Below are 18,402 nucleotides of genomic sequence, written 5' to 3' on the forward strand. Positions count from 1 at the left end.
TTTGATCAAACAGCTCGTCTGTAGGAATGTAAAGAGCGATCCAGGATCAAATAGACAGAACAGAAGAGTCAAAAGCCAAGTGATTTTGCAACGGCTTCGCTTTTCAAAACACTATTTCATTCTTGATTTTTCCCTGCGGTGCATTTTCCTCTTCTTCCTTATAGCCTATATATATATATATATATATATATATATACTGCATCTAATCACCTTTGACTGCTTCTCACTTACTGTGTTGATTGTCTTGAACTTTCGGAAGGGATTACAGTATGCCTGTACTTGCAAAAGTAAGCCTCATGTCAAGAAGGTGAGAGATATACAGTATATTATATACTGTATATATATATATATATGTTTTTGACCCAAGTGGAAAGAGAATCTCCTCCTTGTGATGATAACAGTAACAGAGTTACTGCAGAAGATCTTGATAGATCTTAAGAAGTGTGTTGTCCTCATTCACTCAGCCCAGTGTTTTTCCGTGGTGTTTTGTTGCTGGGGTCTGATCACAGTGTTTGTTGTGTTTGTGTGTGTTCAGGGTACTATCAATGGTTCAGGGTTAGGGTGCAGAGGGTGCAGAGGGGGCAGGGGGGCAGGGTGCAGAGGGGGCAGGGGGGCTGCTCAATGCATTATTTCTTGTCTTTGTCTTTCTCTCCGAGTATCCCTGCTTGTTGCCGTGAGCGATGTGAGCGGACTAATTGCGTTTCCAGCAACCCTGTTAATGACAATGTTGTAACGGCTTTCAGCTATTATTGAATTGACTTTCAACATTGCCATTTTAGTTTACACAGCTGCCATTTGCTTAAAAGCTTTGCCTCTCTCTCCTCGCTGGCACGGCTTCATGTGTGCATGTGATAACAGGTTTAATGTGTGCATGTGAGGGGTTCATTATTTATTATTTATTTATTATTTCATTATTCACAGGTTTAATACTGTGAATAAAAGGACTTCCCACAAGACTCCATGGGGACTGATTTTTCAAGTGTTTTCGGCTCTGGACCTTTGGTGCAGCGTGTGTGTTTCTCTCTCTGGTGTGTGCAGGTGTCCGTGTTGTTTGTGTCAATACAAATGATACTTAAGGGGGATGACATGAAAGAAAGTGCCAACTGTCCATTAGAAGCCTGTGTTTGTTTGGGCACATCTTAATATGCTGCATTCACAGTCCGGGAACAGACGACATCTTTAGAAATTTTAAATCAACCGTGAATGAACTGCAGCAGAGATAGTAGCCATCTTTTGTAAATAGAGTTGATTGTATTAATGAGGGTATAAATGAAAATTCTGATTTGTATTACCTTTGGCAGCTGCTGAAGATGGCGCATTCGCTGCCATGTTGTCCACCTGTGTTGACACAGTCCCGTTCGTGATGCCAAGTTCGATAATGGAGTCTGCAAAAAAATAATGATAATAATCTTACATGCTACTTGTAATTACCACTAGGAGGGGAGACGTGAACGTTTTTTCCCTCCCAGTTAGTATTTTAAATAATGACTTTAACATGACATTATTTTGACATGACATGCCCTTCCTCTCTCTTATTTTGACATGACATGCCCTTCCTCTCTCTGTGCCTTCCATCCCTACCTCACTACTTTCAGGATTTTGACAGACACATCTTCTTATAGTAAATAAGTAAGGGTTAATGCACGACGAGGTGTCCATTATCACTTTTTAAGGGACGACGCTTGCTTCCCCGAAGTGCATTAACCCGCTTATACCATGGTCACTTGCCAACAAAACAAGACCATTTATATTTTCATGTGTTTTGTAATCAAAATTTAGTTTTTATAACCTTGGAGATGATTTAAGAACCGCAGAGAAAATAGTCCCCTCGCTCAGACCGCAACATGGGACATGATGCTCACACGTGTTCAGAGGGCAGTTTTGTTACAGTCGGGATTCTGCCTCCATTTCGGCTCGCCCCCGCAGGGCGCAGCTCGCCTCCGCAGGGCGCAGCTCGCCCGCTCAGCTTGCAGAGGCACGCGCGTCACTTAATGGCTCAGAGCCGGCTTCTGTCAGGAGGGGGAAATCTCCGAAACGAAAATCAAAATTGTAAATAAGAGTTATTTTTGATTAACTGAGCACACAGGGGTGATTTAAATACTTACTTTGACCGACTCATTTTTTTTCTCAACTTCCAAAAGTGCCATATTAACCCTTAACGGGGGTATAGAGCTCAAACTGCTCTCTTGATAAGACTGTTGAAACTATGGCGCATTGATATGAATGGTGAACAGACCATCTGGCTGAACGAATTTACCAACTGTACATTATCACTTTTTAATGGACACTCTGCAGCCAATCAGAATCGAGTATTCACCCAGACCATGGTATAATGCATAGTAATAGTCTTACTCTTTCACACACACACACACACACACACACACACACACTCACACAGACACGACTTGAGACGGCTTGTGTGTTACCACTATAATTCTACCAAACACACACTGAAAGCAGGAAACTGCGGCACTGTTTTTGTCTTCCTTTCTTTCAATGCCAGTCTCCTTCAAGACAAAACCAATAGGACTTCTCAACTCTGAGGCAGTTCATGTTCTCTCTCATTCACACTTCTTCTCTTCCTCAGGTGAGAGTTTTTGTCGTCCAAAAGAATTCTTCTTAGTGTTGATATTGATATCTCACTCACTGTCTGCTGGCATAGACCACACAAGCTACCCACATGATCTTGATATAATATACTGTAGCACTGTGGCACATTTCTGATACGTTTACCTGCACCCAATATTCTGCTTTGTGTCTAGAAAAGAGAAATCACACCTTGAATACCTTTTATTCTCACACAAGCTATGAGCATGTGTCTGCGTGTGTACGTGTGTGTGTGTGTGTGTGTGTGTGTGTGTGTGTGTGTGTGTGTGTGTGTGTGTGTTATTGTGCTATTCCTCACGGTGTTGAGTGTGTGTCTGTGTGTGTGTGTGTGTGTGTGTGTGTGTGCGCGCGCTATTGTGCTATTCCTCACGGTGTTGAGTGTGTGTGTGTGTGTGTGCTATTGTGCTATTCCTCACGGTGTTGAGTGTGTGTGTGTGTGTGTGAGTGTGTGTGTGCTATTGTGCTATTCCTCACGGTGTTGAGTGTGTGTGTGTGTGTGTGTGTGCGCGCGCTATTGTGCTATTCCTCACAGTGTTGAGTGTGTGTGTGTGTGTGTGTGTGTGCGCGCGCTATTGTGCTATTCCTCACAGTGTTGAGTGTGTGTGTGTGTGTGTGCTATTGTGCTATTCCTCACGGTGTTGAGTGTGTGTGTGTGTGTGTGTGTGTGTGTGCTATTGTGCTATTCCTCACGGTGTTGAGTGTGTGTGTGTGTGTGTGTGTGTGTGTGTGTGTGTGCTGTGCTGTGCTATTCCTCACGGTGTTGAGTGTGTGTGTGTGTGTGTGTGTGTGTGTGTGTGTGTCTGTGTGTGTGTGTGTGTGTGTGTGTGTGTGTGTGCTGTGCTGTGCTATTCCTCACGGTGTTGAGTGTGTGTGTGTGTGTGTGTGTGTGTGTGTGTGTGTGCTATTGTGCTATTCCTCACGGTGTTGAGTGTGTGTGTGTGTGTGTGTGTGTGCTATTGTGCTATTCCTCACGGTGTTGAGTGTGTGTGTGTGTGTGTGTGTGCGCGTGCGTGTGTTATTGTGCTATTCCTCACGGTGTTGAGTGTGTGTGTGTGTGTGTGTGTGTGCTATTGTGCTATTCCTCACGGTGTTGAGTGTGTGTGTGTGTGTGTGTGCGTGTGTGTGTGTGTGTGTGTGTGTGTGTGTGTGTGTGTGTGTGTGTGTGTGTGTGTGTGTGTGTGTGTGTGTGTGTGCGTGCGTGCGTGCGTGCGTGTGTGTGTGTCTGTGTGTGTGTGTGTGTGTGTGTGACTGACAGTGGTACCCATGGGGGATGACAGTGTGACAGAGTGAGCTGATCCCTGGGCTGGCCCTGCATCATCCTCCCCTCCGCTCCCTTCATCTCCACTCTCTATTCATCTTCCTCTTCATCCCACTGGCTCCTTCACTCTCTGTCTGTCTCCAAATGTTTTAGTGCCATTAGCTATTGTTCCTGTCTCTCTCAGGCTCCGTGTCTCTTTGTCTCCCCCATCTCCAGCTGGGTGTCCAGCCAAAAGGTATCGCAACTTTTTGAATCGAATTTTCAGAAAGTCGGCAAAAGAAAATATCAAAAATAATATCAGGAATGTTGAAGAGGAGGTTACATTAATTGAGGTGATTAAAACATGACCAGACGCCAGTCAAACCCTCAAACGAGGGAAATGAACCTGTTCTCTGAATAAATGTGAGGTAAAGAGAAAACATCCTAACCTGATATTCAGCCTGAAGTAGGAGGAAATCATGATGGTAAGCTTGGTGACGCAGAGAGCTTACTGCTGTCTGCCTCTGCTAACGTCACACGTTTGTGATATTCTGAGGTTTTATCCAATTTTCTGGTGTTTCCACTCAGGATTTGAATGCGCAATTTTAAATTTAGCATAAAAACAGGTGGATGGAAACCCAACTTCAGTCTCTCTGTCTCTCTCTCTCTCTCTCTCTCTCTCTCTCTCTCTCTCTCTCTCTCTCTCTCTCTCTCTCTCTCTCTCTCTCTCCCCCTCACATACATCTCTATTTGTGTATGCAATGAATAAATCACATGTATTCTGTGCTGGATCTGATCCTCTCTCTCGCTCATCTCCTCCCTTCCTCTCACTGTGCTGACCTCTGACCTGTGGCCTTTAGGAGCTTAGAACTAATGAATCCTAATGAGGGCCCAGTAGCACTGCTAATTAACACGTCCCTGTCATGTCATGGTGTCGCCCTGTCACTTTTGCACTTTGCTGCATTGTCCACTTTGACCACTGGGGTGGGGAGTAACAGACTACATGCAGTATGATTACAGTCATCAAAACACACGGTCATTAAAATGACTGACAGTTGCTGGGGGGGGAAATACAGCAACCATATTTCACATAATTCATGATCAAATCATTCTCATCAGCACTGCATTAGACAACCAAGTGTCCCATTCCAGCATCTTTGGCACGACCAGTGATATCTCATCGGTGCACGCAAAGTGAATAATTTCATATTTTTGGCAAGATAAGATAAAGGATAAGATAAGATTATTGATAACTGATTGATTGATTGATTGATTGATTGATTGATTGGTTGACTGACTGACTGATGCAAATAAGTTGTAGAATAATTATGCAGGGCATACTGTATATAAAGTTTGGAATTTGGGTGCTTTTTTTTACTGGCTAGGCAAGATATGAGTAGTAGTATTAGATTGTTATTTTACAGTGATAAAAAAAGAAGTAAAATATGTATTTTAATAAACACTGCTACTTAATGCTTTGAAGCTCTCGCTCTGTCTCTATCTCTCGCTATACATGTGTTCCTATGCTGATTACGAAACACATGGCGATGGATTATTTGATGCCTTTCAGGGTATTAACGCAGTATTTCAAGAGTGTTTGACCAGGAAAAGATCTGATATTTCAGCAAAGCGGACGCTCTTATTATTGTCTAATGTCTTCCAGGCAGACAATAGCTTTGATGGAGTAAACACAGGCTTTTAGACACATGGACACCATAGATAGGAGAAGGCTTTAGGCTTTAGGCTGGTGAGACGAGAGAGTTTTAGCACGTTTTATTTTTTAAACCTACAGTACATGACATTATGGGTATTAGGCTACTCAACTATTCTTCCTTGTGCATGCTGTAAGCAGACTGAAGCTTACTGCTGATTATGGCTGATTCATCGAGGTATAGAAACAAGGAACAAATAATACAAATCATGCACAAAAAAAATCACAATTTAGTCTCCTATGATTGTAATGTAATCACAGGCTAGTGGCCCTGACAGACTTAGGGCGACATGAACCGAGTACCAAATTACTGTAACTAAAACTATAACGACTTGTCGAAACAACGCGATCACTCCTAAATTGCTTCCTTTGAGGCCGACTCTATTTTCATTCTCCCCCCTTGTCTCCGGCTATTTCTTACTTTCCTTTCCTTTCTTTCTCTCCCTGCAGGTGTTGCAATTTGGCATGCCAGTCTATATGGGACACTGCTCTGCTCTGACTTGTGCAGAATAGAAGGCCACATAGTGGTTGTGCTCTTACTGTAAGTGCCCTGTGGCCTTACCTCACATAAGAAGCTACTCGCCACTCAACCTCCTACACTAACGCTTTGTTCCCTAATAGGAGGGACGGCGGTGGAGGCCTGGAGTTGAAGAATGATCTTAGCTCATGTGGAGGCGATGGATGAACAGAGTGCACCAGAAGAAAGGCACTGGGTAGAGACAGGTCAAGGATAGGTTATCAGCGGGGAGAGAGACCGAAAGGAAGAGTGGGAGACATGAGGAGAAACAAAGACGACAAGAGAGAAAAAGAAGAGAAATGACTTGTGGACAGCTGTGGAGGAGGCATCTCGTCCGCCATGTGATCTGTGGGTGGGAGTGATGACTGATGGAGAAGCACTCTGACTGAAGGTCACATCCAAAGCTCTGCCATTTCAGACCGCCACTGTCATAAATAAAGTTCAGATTGTCCTGTGTATTCACCACGCTTTCTCCGTGGGTTCGTGTCTAGAGGAGGAGGGGGAGACACTGAGACAGACAGAGGCAGATTGAGGAACGAGGGAAGATAGAAATGCCATTAGATGATTCAGAGTTGTCTAAGGATTTATCTTATCATACTTATTTGATTTGATTTTTATTTGATTTGACAAAAGAGAGCACATTGACATTCTCAGATTATCATTCAATTTTAATAACAGACTTGATCCCTCCTGTATTTTGCCATCTTTTCATTAAGTAGAATTTGATGTTTTGAAATCGTGGCTGTCTAAAGGCATTCTTATTGTTTCATGATTTGTCTGATAAAGACAATGCTACAATAGGGAAAGAGAGGGATAGGAAATATTATTATTCAAAACCAGCTAAGAGGGATTTTGGCTATCAGTGTGATTATGTTTGTACAAGAGAGAATAGACAATGGCACAAATTGCCACAGCCAGTTGTCATCAACTCGTAACCCAGATAAGCCGAAACCAATCTCTGTGGCAAAAATCAACCGCAGTAGAACATCATACAATTATAGTTGTGAATTTCCCCCAGACGGTCACAAGGCTGAAGGACAGCAGTCTGTGCGTGGCAGCATGAGTGTCTGGCTGGAGCACAGAAGGTATTTGGCCTGGCGCTGCAGAGCTGCTGCCCGGAGGTTCAGACGGGAACGGCCGGTCATTCCCCCATGTGGGGCGGAAAGACCCGCCGGCCAGACGACCTCGCTGCCCAGCCTCTAATATCTGATCAAGGACCATCTGCTGAAGCTGCCACAGTCCACACGCTCCACACACCATCTCACTGTCTGACCTCTCCAAGGAGAGCCCGGTGGGAAACCAAGCTATTAGTGGCTATTAGAACGGTTGTGGGCACAATTTGAAGAGACATGCTGCACAATAACAACAGATTATCAATGATGCTTTTGCTTCCATGTTCATTTGAGAAGAAGCTCTCATCTCTTTAGCTCCTCTTACATTTCGGCTAAAAACAGGGTGTAAATAAATGACGTCTTTTCAAGTCAACTTAGCATCTCGGGGCTTGTGGAGACTTGTATTTTTTTTTTTTTTTTTTTTATGATTTATTTATGGGATTTTTCAAGTTTACACAAACAAAACACATACATCACAACACAACACATAACTTCACAGTTACAGCAAAACAACATATCCACGAGGGTGGGGGGGGGGGTACCATACAGAGAAAAAATTTAATAAATAATATTAAATAAGATAAACAACAAGGGGGGGGGTAGACAGAATTAAGGATAAAAAGAGGTCAGTAGAAGTAGCTTATACAGAGGTCAGATACTGTAGGTCAGGGTCAAGACTAGATCAAGAGGGACCAAAGGTTCTTCAGTCCGGAGCTGGCGGGATAATTTGGATGCCATTTATATATTCTGAAAAAGGCTGCCAGATTTGATAGTACTTGTGCAGGGAGCCTCGTAGGGTGTGCTTGATTTTCTCCAGCACGTCCCCCACCCACCGAGAGGGAGGCTTGTATTATGCCAGGTGAGCAGTATGGAAGCATTTTTATGTTATTATTATTATAATTTTTTCTCTGTGTTTTTTGCTCGTGACCCCGTTCACTCTCAGCAGATAGCTGTACTTCCCTGACGCGGCCGCTCTCCATTTCTCCAAACTGGGACCGGGCTGGCTGCATTCTACTGCATGTAGTACACACTGACTGTATACAAGTACCTCATACAACCCCACGTCAAAAAAATCCGAACTATCCCTTTAATAATATCGGCTATCGGTATTGGCCAAAATGTTCCTAAGAGGAGAGGGGGAGTTTCCCTCGACCCACCATGGCCCTTTCTCTCTCACTCAGCCTCCACGGCAGGATGGGGCATCTTCACAGCTCGAAACCTCCACCTCTTCAGAAAGGAGCAGTGTAATTTGTGTTGACGATATTGGATTTCTTTATATAAATATTAGATTTGTCCGGTTTGCCATTGTTATTTTTATGACTATTGATTGTGAGTGATGACAGATTGCCAGTGGTATTGACTGAGAGGGCTGTGGGTGTGAATGTAGAGAGATGCACACTGCACAGCATCTGGGCACACGGCGACGCAATTAGTTTGGAACCACTTTTTATTGCACTTCACAGAAAGAGCTAAATTTCAGGCCTGGTGCTTACAGTAAATGGCACAATTATGGTCTAGTAAAGTGTTCACATTAATTAAGGTGACAAGATGAAGTGATTTTGCGCGGGTGGATTGGACCATGTATGGATTCACGCGAGAGTTGTCTAATAGATTCCCTGCCTATAACACAAGGGTTGAAGCTGAGTTAAGGGTAAGTGTGTGGAGCCCTATGTGTACTGGTCGGTCGGGGCACCTGTTCGGGGGGAGGGGAACTGGGGGAATAGCGTGATCCTCCCACGCATTGCAAGTGAAACTCCTCGCGAGGCGAGAGTAAGCGGCTGACAATTACACATGTATCAGAGGAAGCATGTGCTAGTCCAGTGGTTTTCAAAGTGGGGGCCGGGGCCCCCTGGGGGCCCACGAGGGGGCACTGGGGGGCCTCAGCAAATTAATGGAAATGGTAAAAAACAAACAAAAAAACATCTTTATGGGGAAGGAAATGATTCAGTTATTTTTGTTAATACTACAGTATAATAAATAAAGAATAGAATATATTATATTGTATAATGATATTTAGTCTAGTGTTCACATATGCCATACCTATCTGTCTAATTGCCTGCCAGTCGTCATCACATTCATTGTCATCCCCCCGCCTGTGGGTAATACAGAAGTCTGACTCTGGAACAATGCTTATAATGGAAAGCAGACAAGAAAAGATTTGAGATACAAATGTAATTATTAGGTTGTTACATTAATAAAAGTAAGGAAATATATTCTGAGGTTGCATTGAAGTGTTTTTTTTTTTTAACATTTTCAATTGTATTGTCAGTGGGTTTCTAAAGACATCTTGCAATAGGGGAGCCGCGGTCAAAGGCTAATGCTATAGTCTACAACTCTTCCTAGATCGGCAGAGGGGGTGGAGCCACGACGGTGAGAGGGGATTGGCCTAGTACAATCGGGGGGAAATCTGAAGAAAAATAATGTGATTAAAAAAAGAGAATTGTCTATAAGAATATGTTTTAAGTGCAGATCATATGAAGTTGGAGTGGGGAGGGGGCGGGGGTGTAGTTTCTGCTCCTGCTGTGCTGTGCCATTGGCCAGGCCTTGATAACAGTTGGTTAATGAGTAATGTGCCACCCAAGAGTGATGCTGCACTTTCTCTTTTCATTTTGTTGCTGTAGTGCAGTAATTAATCCAGCTGAACCCTTTGTGCTCACAAAATAAATGCTTTCCATTTTCATTAATAGACAACTCGTTAGTACATAATGAGCAAGAAGCCAACTCTCCCCTCTCTCCCTGTACAGCAGATGAGCCTGTGCAACTCTCCCCTCTCTCCCTGTGTAGCAGCTAGCAGATGAGCCTGTGCAACTCTCCCCTCTCTCCCTGTGCAGCAGCTAGCAGATGAGTCTGTGCAACTCTCCCCTCTCTCCCTGTGCAGCAGCTAGCTGGCAGATGAACCTGTGCAACTCTCCCCTCTCTCCCTGTGCAACTCTCTCCTCTCTCCCTGTGCAGCAGCTAGCAGATGAGGCTGTGCAACTCTCCCCTCTCTCCCTGTGCAGCAGCTAGCTGGCAGATGAACCTGTGCAACTCTCCCCTCTCTCCCTGTGCAACTCCCCTCTCTCTCCCTGTGCAGCAGCTAGCAGATGATTAGTAACTCCCGGCTAATTAAAAGCTAGGAATGTATTCTGCCGTTCTGCCTTTCTTCTTCTCTGGGAAGAGTAGGGGCACATGCTTTTTAAAATATTTGCTTTATGAATAATTGATCATGGTATGCAAGTCTTACCAGTGGGAGATGAAAACAACCGCAATACAAATAAGGCTACTGTACATGTCTGTACAATATGTGTCTACTCTACTCTCTATGAACTATCAACGCACACACACTGTTTCAGTGACTTGTATTCTTTTCTTTTTTTTGCCATGCAAGAGAGAGGATTAGGTTTATATGTGTTTGTGATTTCCAAAACACCCAATTCAGAATTATTTTGAATATATTAGTTATGGGTAATTACAGGATATAGTAGAGATGGATTCACGAATAGCAGGATTGCTTATTGGTTATTGTATTCATGTCTCAATTTTCAGATCCCATCAACTCAAAGTTCAGCCAGGTCCTATTTCCTCCCATTTTCTTTAGAAACAACGCAAATGTAGAATGTAGACACGCTTACATTTAAAACTCACGATTAGCCATCACACGCTGCCCATCAAACAACAAACAAACAAACAAACAAAAAACATGAAATGTATTTCGGTGGAGTAGCAGAACAGATGGCACTACTGTATACTGTATATTGACATGCTGATTCTGCACTTGAGACTTGAAAAAAGAAACCTCCGATTAGCTCTGCTACAATTTGTCTGGAAAGCTATATGGCAGTTGTACCTGGAAACACACTCACGTGTGCAGCCTGACTGGAAACACACACTCACGTGTGCAGCCTGACTGGAAACACACTCACGTGTGCAGCCTGACTGGAAACACACTCACGTGTGCAGCCTGACTGGAAACACACTCGCGTGTGCAGCCTGACTGGAAACACACTCACGTGTGCAGCCTGACTGGAAACACAGTCACGTGTGCAGCCTGACTGGAAACGCACTCACGTGTGCAGCCTGACTGGAAACACACTCACGTGTGCAGCCTGACTGGAAACACACTCACGTGTGCAGCCTGACTGGAAACACAGTCACGTGTGCAGCCTGACTGGAAACGCACTCACGTGTGCAGCCTGACTGGAAACACACTCACGTGTGCAGCCTGACTGGAAACACACTCACGTGTGCAGCCTGACTGGAAACACAGTCACGTGTGCAGCCTGACTGGAAACACACTCACGTGTGCAGCCTGACTGGAAACACACTCACGTGTGCAGCCTGACTACAACGACACACAAGCACGTCAAACAACAATAAATAAAGGCAGCATCAAGTGTCCGTAATATTCCTGTCGGGGTGCTTGGGGGGGGGGGGGGGGGTGAACTTTCGTTGACGCTGCAATTTGGAGCTTCCTGCTAAAGGTGACATCTTCCTGTTTCCTCCGCTCACCTGCTGTCATGGGCAGAAGAACACTGCTGCTGACCTTTTTCTTGGGAGATGCGGGGGGGCATCCTGAACCTCATAGAGGTTCAGGATGCAACACAACGGGTTCACCACAGCATCTTACCCGCCTTAACAAGCATGCTAAGCAGAGACAGAGAGCACAAGGAAGAGCAGCTGGACCTGTCCAGCAAGCGCTGCTGCGCTCCACAAATACTCAATTACATGAGCCAGAGAGAATGCCAAAGGGTGAACCTAGCTGACAGTAAGCAGGCTGCTCGAATAGCTGTGATGTTAGCTGATGTTTAGCAAAGCCGCGTGGCTAAAGTGTAAGTGTTACGGCTAATGTGCTAGTGCTACACTAGAGTAGTAAAATGCTTTTCAAAGAGTAGGTTAATGATCCAGATAAGCGCCAACTCTGTGTTTTAAATTTATCCTTGTTCAAGGCTGCTCCAATATAAAAAAAAAAAGTCCTATTTTTATTGGCCGCATGGTCACCTGTGATGATCTGTCCCATCACTTTAGTCTTGTCCTGCAATCATTAACATCCAGGTCAATGTCCACACGTTGTGACTGATGGGCTGTCCGCTGTCCGTGATGGAGTGTGATGAAGAGATGAGCGGCTACAGTGTAGCAATGGATCCTAATTACATTATAGTGATGATATATCAATAGCGCTTAATCATGTGGAGACAGTCGCATTTGTTTGCTTTTGAATGAATGAACATGAACACGCCCACATTTTACGACACCTTCCAATGGCGATATGGCTTTCATTTGTCTTGATGAAGCGATGATGAGCTGCGAGGATTCCTCACTTCATGATGGGGATAAAATCGAACCCAATTTCTGGCTGTAATTAAAGCCGTTCCCCCAGCAGACCGCTGCAAGGCCACAACTTTAAGAGGTCAATGGAAGCCAGCTTTCCAATAGCCGTCTAATTCAAATTCAATCAGACCGCGTCACTGCAATGGATGTATACTATAGAGGATCTGGGGGGGACGAGGGGACAACAACATGTGGTGAGGATACATTTAGGGAGCGAGAACACGTCGACAGTCTCGCATGTGCAAGTGGGCTCGGCTGATATGCCTCTGCAATGCACTACAGACATGTGGAAATCTGGTTTATTGATTTTATATTTTTAATTAAAAAAGAAGTGTGGACATCAGTCAGAAAATGAAGTTGTTTTGTCTCAATTCAGAACTTGGAGATATAACGTTTCACACCACAACAATGATAAGTTGCATCACCGATCTTCCCCTTTAGAGGAAAACTTGAGGGGCCGGCCAACCACAATCATCTGAACCTGCTGGTGCCCAGCTGAGCCCACCTCACTTCACACTGTAGGTCTGCAGCCTGAGGCCACCTCACACTGTAGGTCTGCAGCATCTGTACGGTCAACATGATTCCACTGACCTATCAAGCCATACGAGAAGGCAAGCAGAGGTGGTTTGTGATGATGGCAAGAGAAGGGTTGAAACTGACACGAGGAAGAGGGGAGGAGAGGGGGATTCACACCCTGGCTGTGACATACTATTTTTGAATCTGCTGTCGCCGTTGGTGATGATAGTCCTCGAAATGATCGTCTGTAGGCTTTGCTTATTTTAAGATGACCTCATTGGCCTGTGGTCACACACACTGCTATAGCCGACTTCTGGCAACTCCTTCAAAACCCCACGGACACAGCATGTTAAATAGCTCCATGGTCATTTTAAATACAGTGGGGCTCTCTCAGCAACTACAGATGAGGATGGTTCCTTCATTTAATTCTAACACTGGCTCCAGAAGTTTGATGTAAACCCAATTTCTGTGGATGTCAGTTAATGCCATTATAGCTTAACTTTATGTAACCCAGTAGAGAATTGGGTTCATAATGTTGTTTTATTTATTATTTGTATTGTTATTTTCTGATTATTAGAACTGTGCTTCAAGTTATTCTTTTCAGATTTTGTTTTATTTCGTTATAATAGTGTCACCCCCAAGTCACTCTGTGTAGACTGGGTTTTACAGTCATGTCATGACATGTCAGTCACTGCTATCCTGTCCAAAACAAGTTTTAGAGGCTGACCTAGGTAATGCAGCCTTCTGATAGAGTGGAACGACTACAGGATACGCCCCTCTTAGCTGCTGCCACGGTGAGGACACGCCCCCTCAGATCAGAGCACAGCCGAACTTTCCAGAACATTCCAGAGAGAGAACGTCAAAGCCAACGAGTTATCTCGGTCAGAAAACGAGTGAATTAAATCAAAATTAAGTCATTGAAATCTATCAACACTTGGAGTGTACCACCACAGGGCACTTGTGTAAGCAGAAGAGTTGGATTGACGACGGGAGGTTGAGTTACTTTTCAAGACCGTCTTGGTGAGTTAGCTGTTGTGCTAAGTTAATTAATAGCATGCCCCAGCACAAGGTGCTATGTGCTACTTTGAGATTATAATAATGATTTTCATTGCCATTCTGTGAGTTTAAAGGCATTGTTTGCTGCTGTGATGTTCAGATCAGAGAGGGGAACAGAAGACCTGTGTGCCAGGAGTTCTAGGCAACTTTTGGCAAGCGTCTTGGTGAGTTGCAGTATATGAGATGTGCTAAGTGGCTACTTGCTAACAATAAGGGTGGCTAACGTGATGTCAGCATGTACAGCCAGTCCATCTTTCCAATGTGACTCGTGACACTACTGTAAATGTTAATGTGAAGCAACATGTTTTCTAAAAAGATTAGGAATAAGTTAGCTCATTATTTTGTTTTGATGCTTTATTTATTTATTTGTGTACTTTGATGTTAAAATATAATTTATTGTGTGCATTTGAAGTGCAATTGCACAATAATGTGAAAAACACATGATAATGTGATATAGCTGTCCATTATTTGATGGGAAACTGAAGTAATTTTTGTTAAAGATGGTTTATCATAATTCATGGTTCATTCATGGTGGAAAAAGATATAATTCGTTTTGTGGTTAAAAACAAGCAAGTCATGATTTAAAGGAATACATAACTATTTTAAGATGGGGATGGGCCAAACCAGATAAATACTTTACAGTTCAAGTTCAAATTAATTAATTCACTATTGTGTTACAGTAGTGTTTTGAGAGTTAATATTCATTGATTTATGGCCAAATGAGAGGAATGTGTCGATCAGTATAGTATAGTAATGGCCTTGTTTCTATACAGGCTAGGTTTTTTCAGATCCCTGAAAATTGATCGGATGTTGGATTTTGGATTCTTCCTGACGAGGAAGTGGCGAGCCACCCCTTGAACCTGACCGCCTCCTTACCCCAATCACCCCGAGGATTCAACCCGCTGCTTCACTCTCAGCAGTGTGGTAGGCCATGTGGAACCACACTAGATACTGTGAAATTGACCACACTAAGTGCACTTAAAAACTTGACTGACCAGACTGATATTGACTTGGATCAAAGGAACAATCAAAGGAACTACACTTGAATAAGCAAACTAAAGGAACACTGAGTTTGCTTAAAGGGACAGTGCATTGTTTTTGTTCATTAGGTTTTGGGCCCTAGGTTAAAGCGCACTGCGTGCTATTAGGAAGCCGGCTTAGATAGGAAGGGATGGTAAACCTTTTTTCAATTTTTTCATTTGTTTTGTTATTTCTCTACAATATATATTTCAAATCAAACGTCCAGTCGCTTGTGTGTGTGTGTGTGTGTGTGTGCGTGTGTCAATTATTCTATCAATTATTTCATTATATTCCACCCAGAGTAGAACCTACAATACTGGTCCATACCTTATAAGCTTATTATCTGTTCTATAACCCTAATTTAGCTATACATACAGAGAGACGGTTACATTTACTTAATGTTATACTGTACGGTTACTAAAAGTACCAAATCTTCACCACACGGTACCATGGAAAGAACAGCAGGCCATCATTCAGTGAAAATGCCGGATGACAGTTTTTCCTGTCATCCTGTTTTCTTATTTATCTGTATATTGGTATTGGAACAAAAAAAAACTCACAGATGATATAGACTCAGGGGAAAATATAGATCAAATCTTCAGATCTAATTATAATGGGTAATAGATGTTAGAAACGTCAACATAAATATTCTGTAACCATCCCTGATTGGCTATTTGGGTCACTAAAGAATAATACTGCATTAGCCAATGTGACGTTTTCCTTTCAAACTATAGAAATCACATCCTATTGAAGTTGAATGATAAAAGGATCTGTGCTGGGCTCAAATGAAAAAGCTAATCCCCTCAGTGTCTCTCTCCCTTCTGCACTGTCCTCTCTCTGTCACGGTGAGAGGCTGGATCTCAGAGAGGTAAAAGCAGAAGAGTGTGGAGATGTCTATCGTCTTTATTTTCCATCTTTGTCAGGGACACGTATTTCTCCGGGTCCTCGGGCGTTGCTCCTGGGCAGCCTTGGCTTTGACGAAGCTTGCGTACGTCCTTCCGAGGTGGACCTCCTGTATCGACGCGTGGCCCACTTTGCATGCCGCTCAAAGCCCACAGAGGAGAGGTGCAGCGGGTTGCAGGGCCACATCAAAACGCCACTCACATATTCGCAGCAAATTAGTCTCCAAATCCATATAAGCCACCGATAGCTGGGGGAGAAATGCAGTAATCAATGCCGGAGGTTTTCTTTCCCTCCCCAAAGAGCGGTTATTTACTGGATGTGTGCTGACACACCGAGCACCATGTTTCTTTTAAATCCCCACATACTAACAAGTTCAACAGAGCCTTGATTTCCTTATTCATCACTGCCAAGCTCGCGTTGACGCCATGCATATTCCATTTCCCCGGTTCCCCCCATCAGGCTATCTTTTATTAGATTCAATCATCTCACTCGCTATATCCATATTCATTGAGATATTTGTTACTTTATTAAAAAATCTATCTCTCGCCTCTCTCTCTCTTTCTCCCTCTCTTCATCTGAAAATGTTTGATTATATTTTGGAAAGTTGCTCAGCTCTCCCGGGAGGAGTTGGCCGTGCCGTGCCTACAGTGCTAATTCTTGGAGACAGAACGCTCACGCTGGTAGCGGCACCTGCCAAGACATATCTAGTTGATATAGTCTTTCTTTTACATAAGAAACGACAAAAAGGATAGTGGCTGTTGGATAATATTTTTATCGTGCTATTACTGTAGGCCGCCCCAAAGTGTGGAGAAGATGGTAAGCCGTCTGGCTTTGAACGGACCGAGGAGGAGAGCACTTTACATACTCTAATTATGCGAAGCCTCTTCTCCGATGAGGGTGGACAGACACGCAGAGCTTATGGACAGTCGCATCGCAGACAGACAGACGATGTAATAATAACCAGAGTGTCCCAATATGTGTCCAAATCCACTGTAACACCTCGCGAAACAAAAGTGTGTAAAGTCTTAATGCCCGGTCCAATCCCACGGCACGCTGCTCCGATAAACACCCACGCCAGGGCCCGCACAATGGCCGCCGTCTTTTACTCTGGCAATTAGGCAAAGCGGTGGATTATCACGACTTCAGCCCAGCAGCACCACAAATCCGTCCGGATTCAATTATTCTCCTCCCCTGTCTGTGGCCCGTTTGGGCTTTTTGGGCATCTGGCCAGTAGAGAAAATGTGCTCAAGGATTTGGACTTTGCTAAGATTGCAAAGTGATAAAAGGGGATTTTTTTTCCGCCCCCGTTGTTCTTTCTTCCTGCATCCCAGAAAGCTTGACAAGTCTATTAAATAAAAATGAAACCTTGGGAGCTGACAAACACAAACACTATGAGGGTAAATATTTCATGAGAACAATAAGCTAAATTTACTGTATTTTTCTCCTTCACTCACACGCCTCCTTCTGTTGGGGCTCCATAAAAAGAGAGGTGCTCGACAACCCTCCCAAACAGGGACATGTTTTTGATGCAAGGCAAGGCAACTTTATTTGTATAGCACAATTCATACATGGATGCAATTCAAAGTGCTTTACATGACATAATAAATACAAATAATACAAAAAAGTGAAAGAAATAAAAGCAAAAATAATACAAAATAGCATTGGGAAAATCAGTTCCAGTCCTCCTGATGACCTGAGTGGTCTGGAGTGTACGAGGGGGGGGGAGCAGATCGGTGACACACACCTGGTGGGCCACGGACATGTTTTTGATGCACACCTGGTGGACAGGGACATGTTTTTGATGCACACCTGGTGGACCACAGGTGCCTGTCATGGCCACCTAATGTCTAGTGAAAGGATTTGATTTGCTCCGTCTCGCTGCACCTTGGTGCCATTCTTTTCGTTCACTCGAGGTAAATCGTGTCACAGATCAGAAGTTTCCAGGAGTCTGGAGAGACTCATCTCTCTACTCAAGGTCTCTTGACTCGCTTCACCATGTCTGCTCACATGCTTTTTCTCCACTCCCTCTCCATCTTTCTTGTTGAGTGTGTGTGTGTGTGCGTGTGTGTGTGTCGTGTGTGTGTGTGCGTGTGCTGGTGGGCGCACCTGTGTATATAACATAGGCCCCATGTAAGTGTGCATGAGTGTGTGGGTGTGAGCGTGGTGAAGTGGATATTCTGTGCAGGTCTGAGATGAGAGACCCCCCCTGGTAGTGTGCAGCCCCCCCCCCCCTCATGTCCTGTCTGTTTATCCTCCTGGGTGGCTAGTTTTCCCCCCCAGCAAATCACAGCGGCGGTCCTGTCATCTCCTGCATTTTATGTGTCTGCTCCACAGCAGCCTGCCAGCTTTTAACGTCCCTATTCCTCTGTCTCTCCTCTCTTTTATCTACAGATACCACAGTGTCATCACAAAAAGG

At 44.0% G+C, this 18,402-nt stretch overlaps 1 protein-coding gene across 1 annotated transcript in view; it reads left to right on the forward strand.

The window, feature by feature from the left end:
* The window catches only part of LOC310781349 (cadherin-4-like), a gene marked incomplete at both ends in the record, with an annotated part of 346,500 nt that overhangs the window by 147,238 nt on the left and 180,860 nt on the right, over positions 1-18,402 (forward strand). The window contains one exon of the mRNA XM_083641961.1: positions 18,378-18,401. Coding sequence (XP_083498087.1) covers positions 18,378-18,401 — 24 coding nt within the window. The remainder of the gene's footprint in view (positions 1-18,377; position 18,402) is intronic.

This window comes from Poromitra crassiceps (assembly GCF_964638095.1).
Source record: "Poromitra crassiceps genome assembly, chromosome: 8".
Lineage (NCBI taxonomy): Eukaryota > Metazoa > Chordata > Actinopteri > Beryciformes > Melamphaidae > Poromitra > Poromitra crassiceps.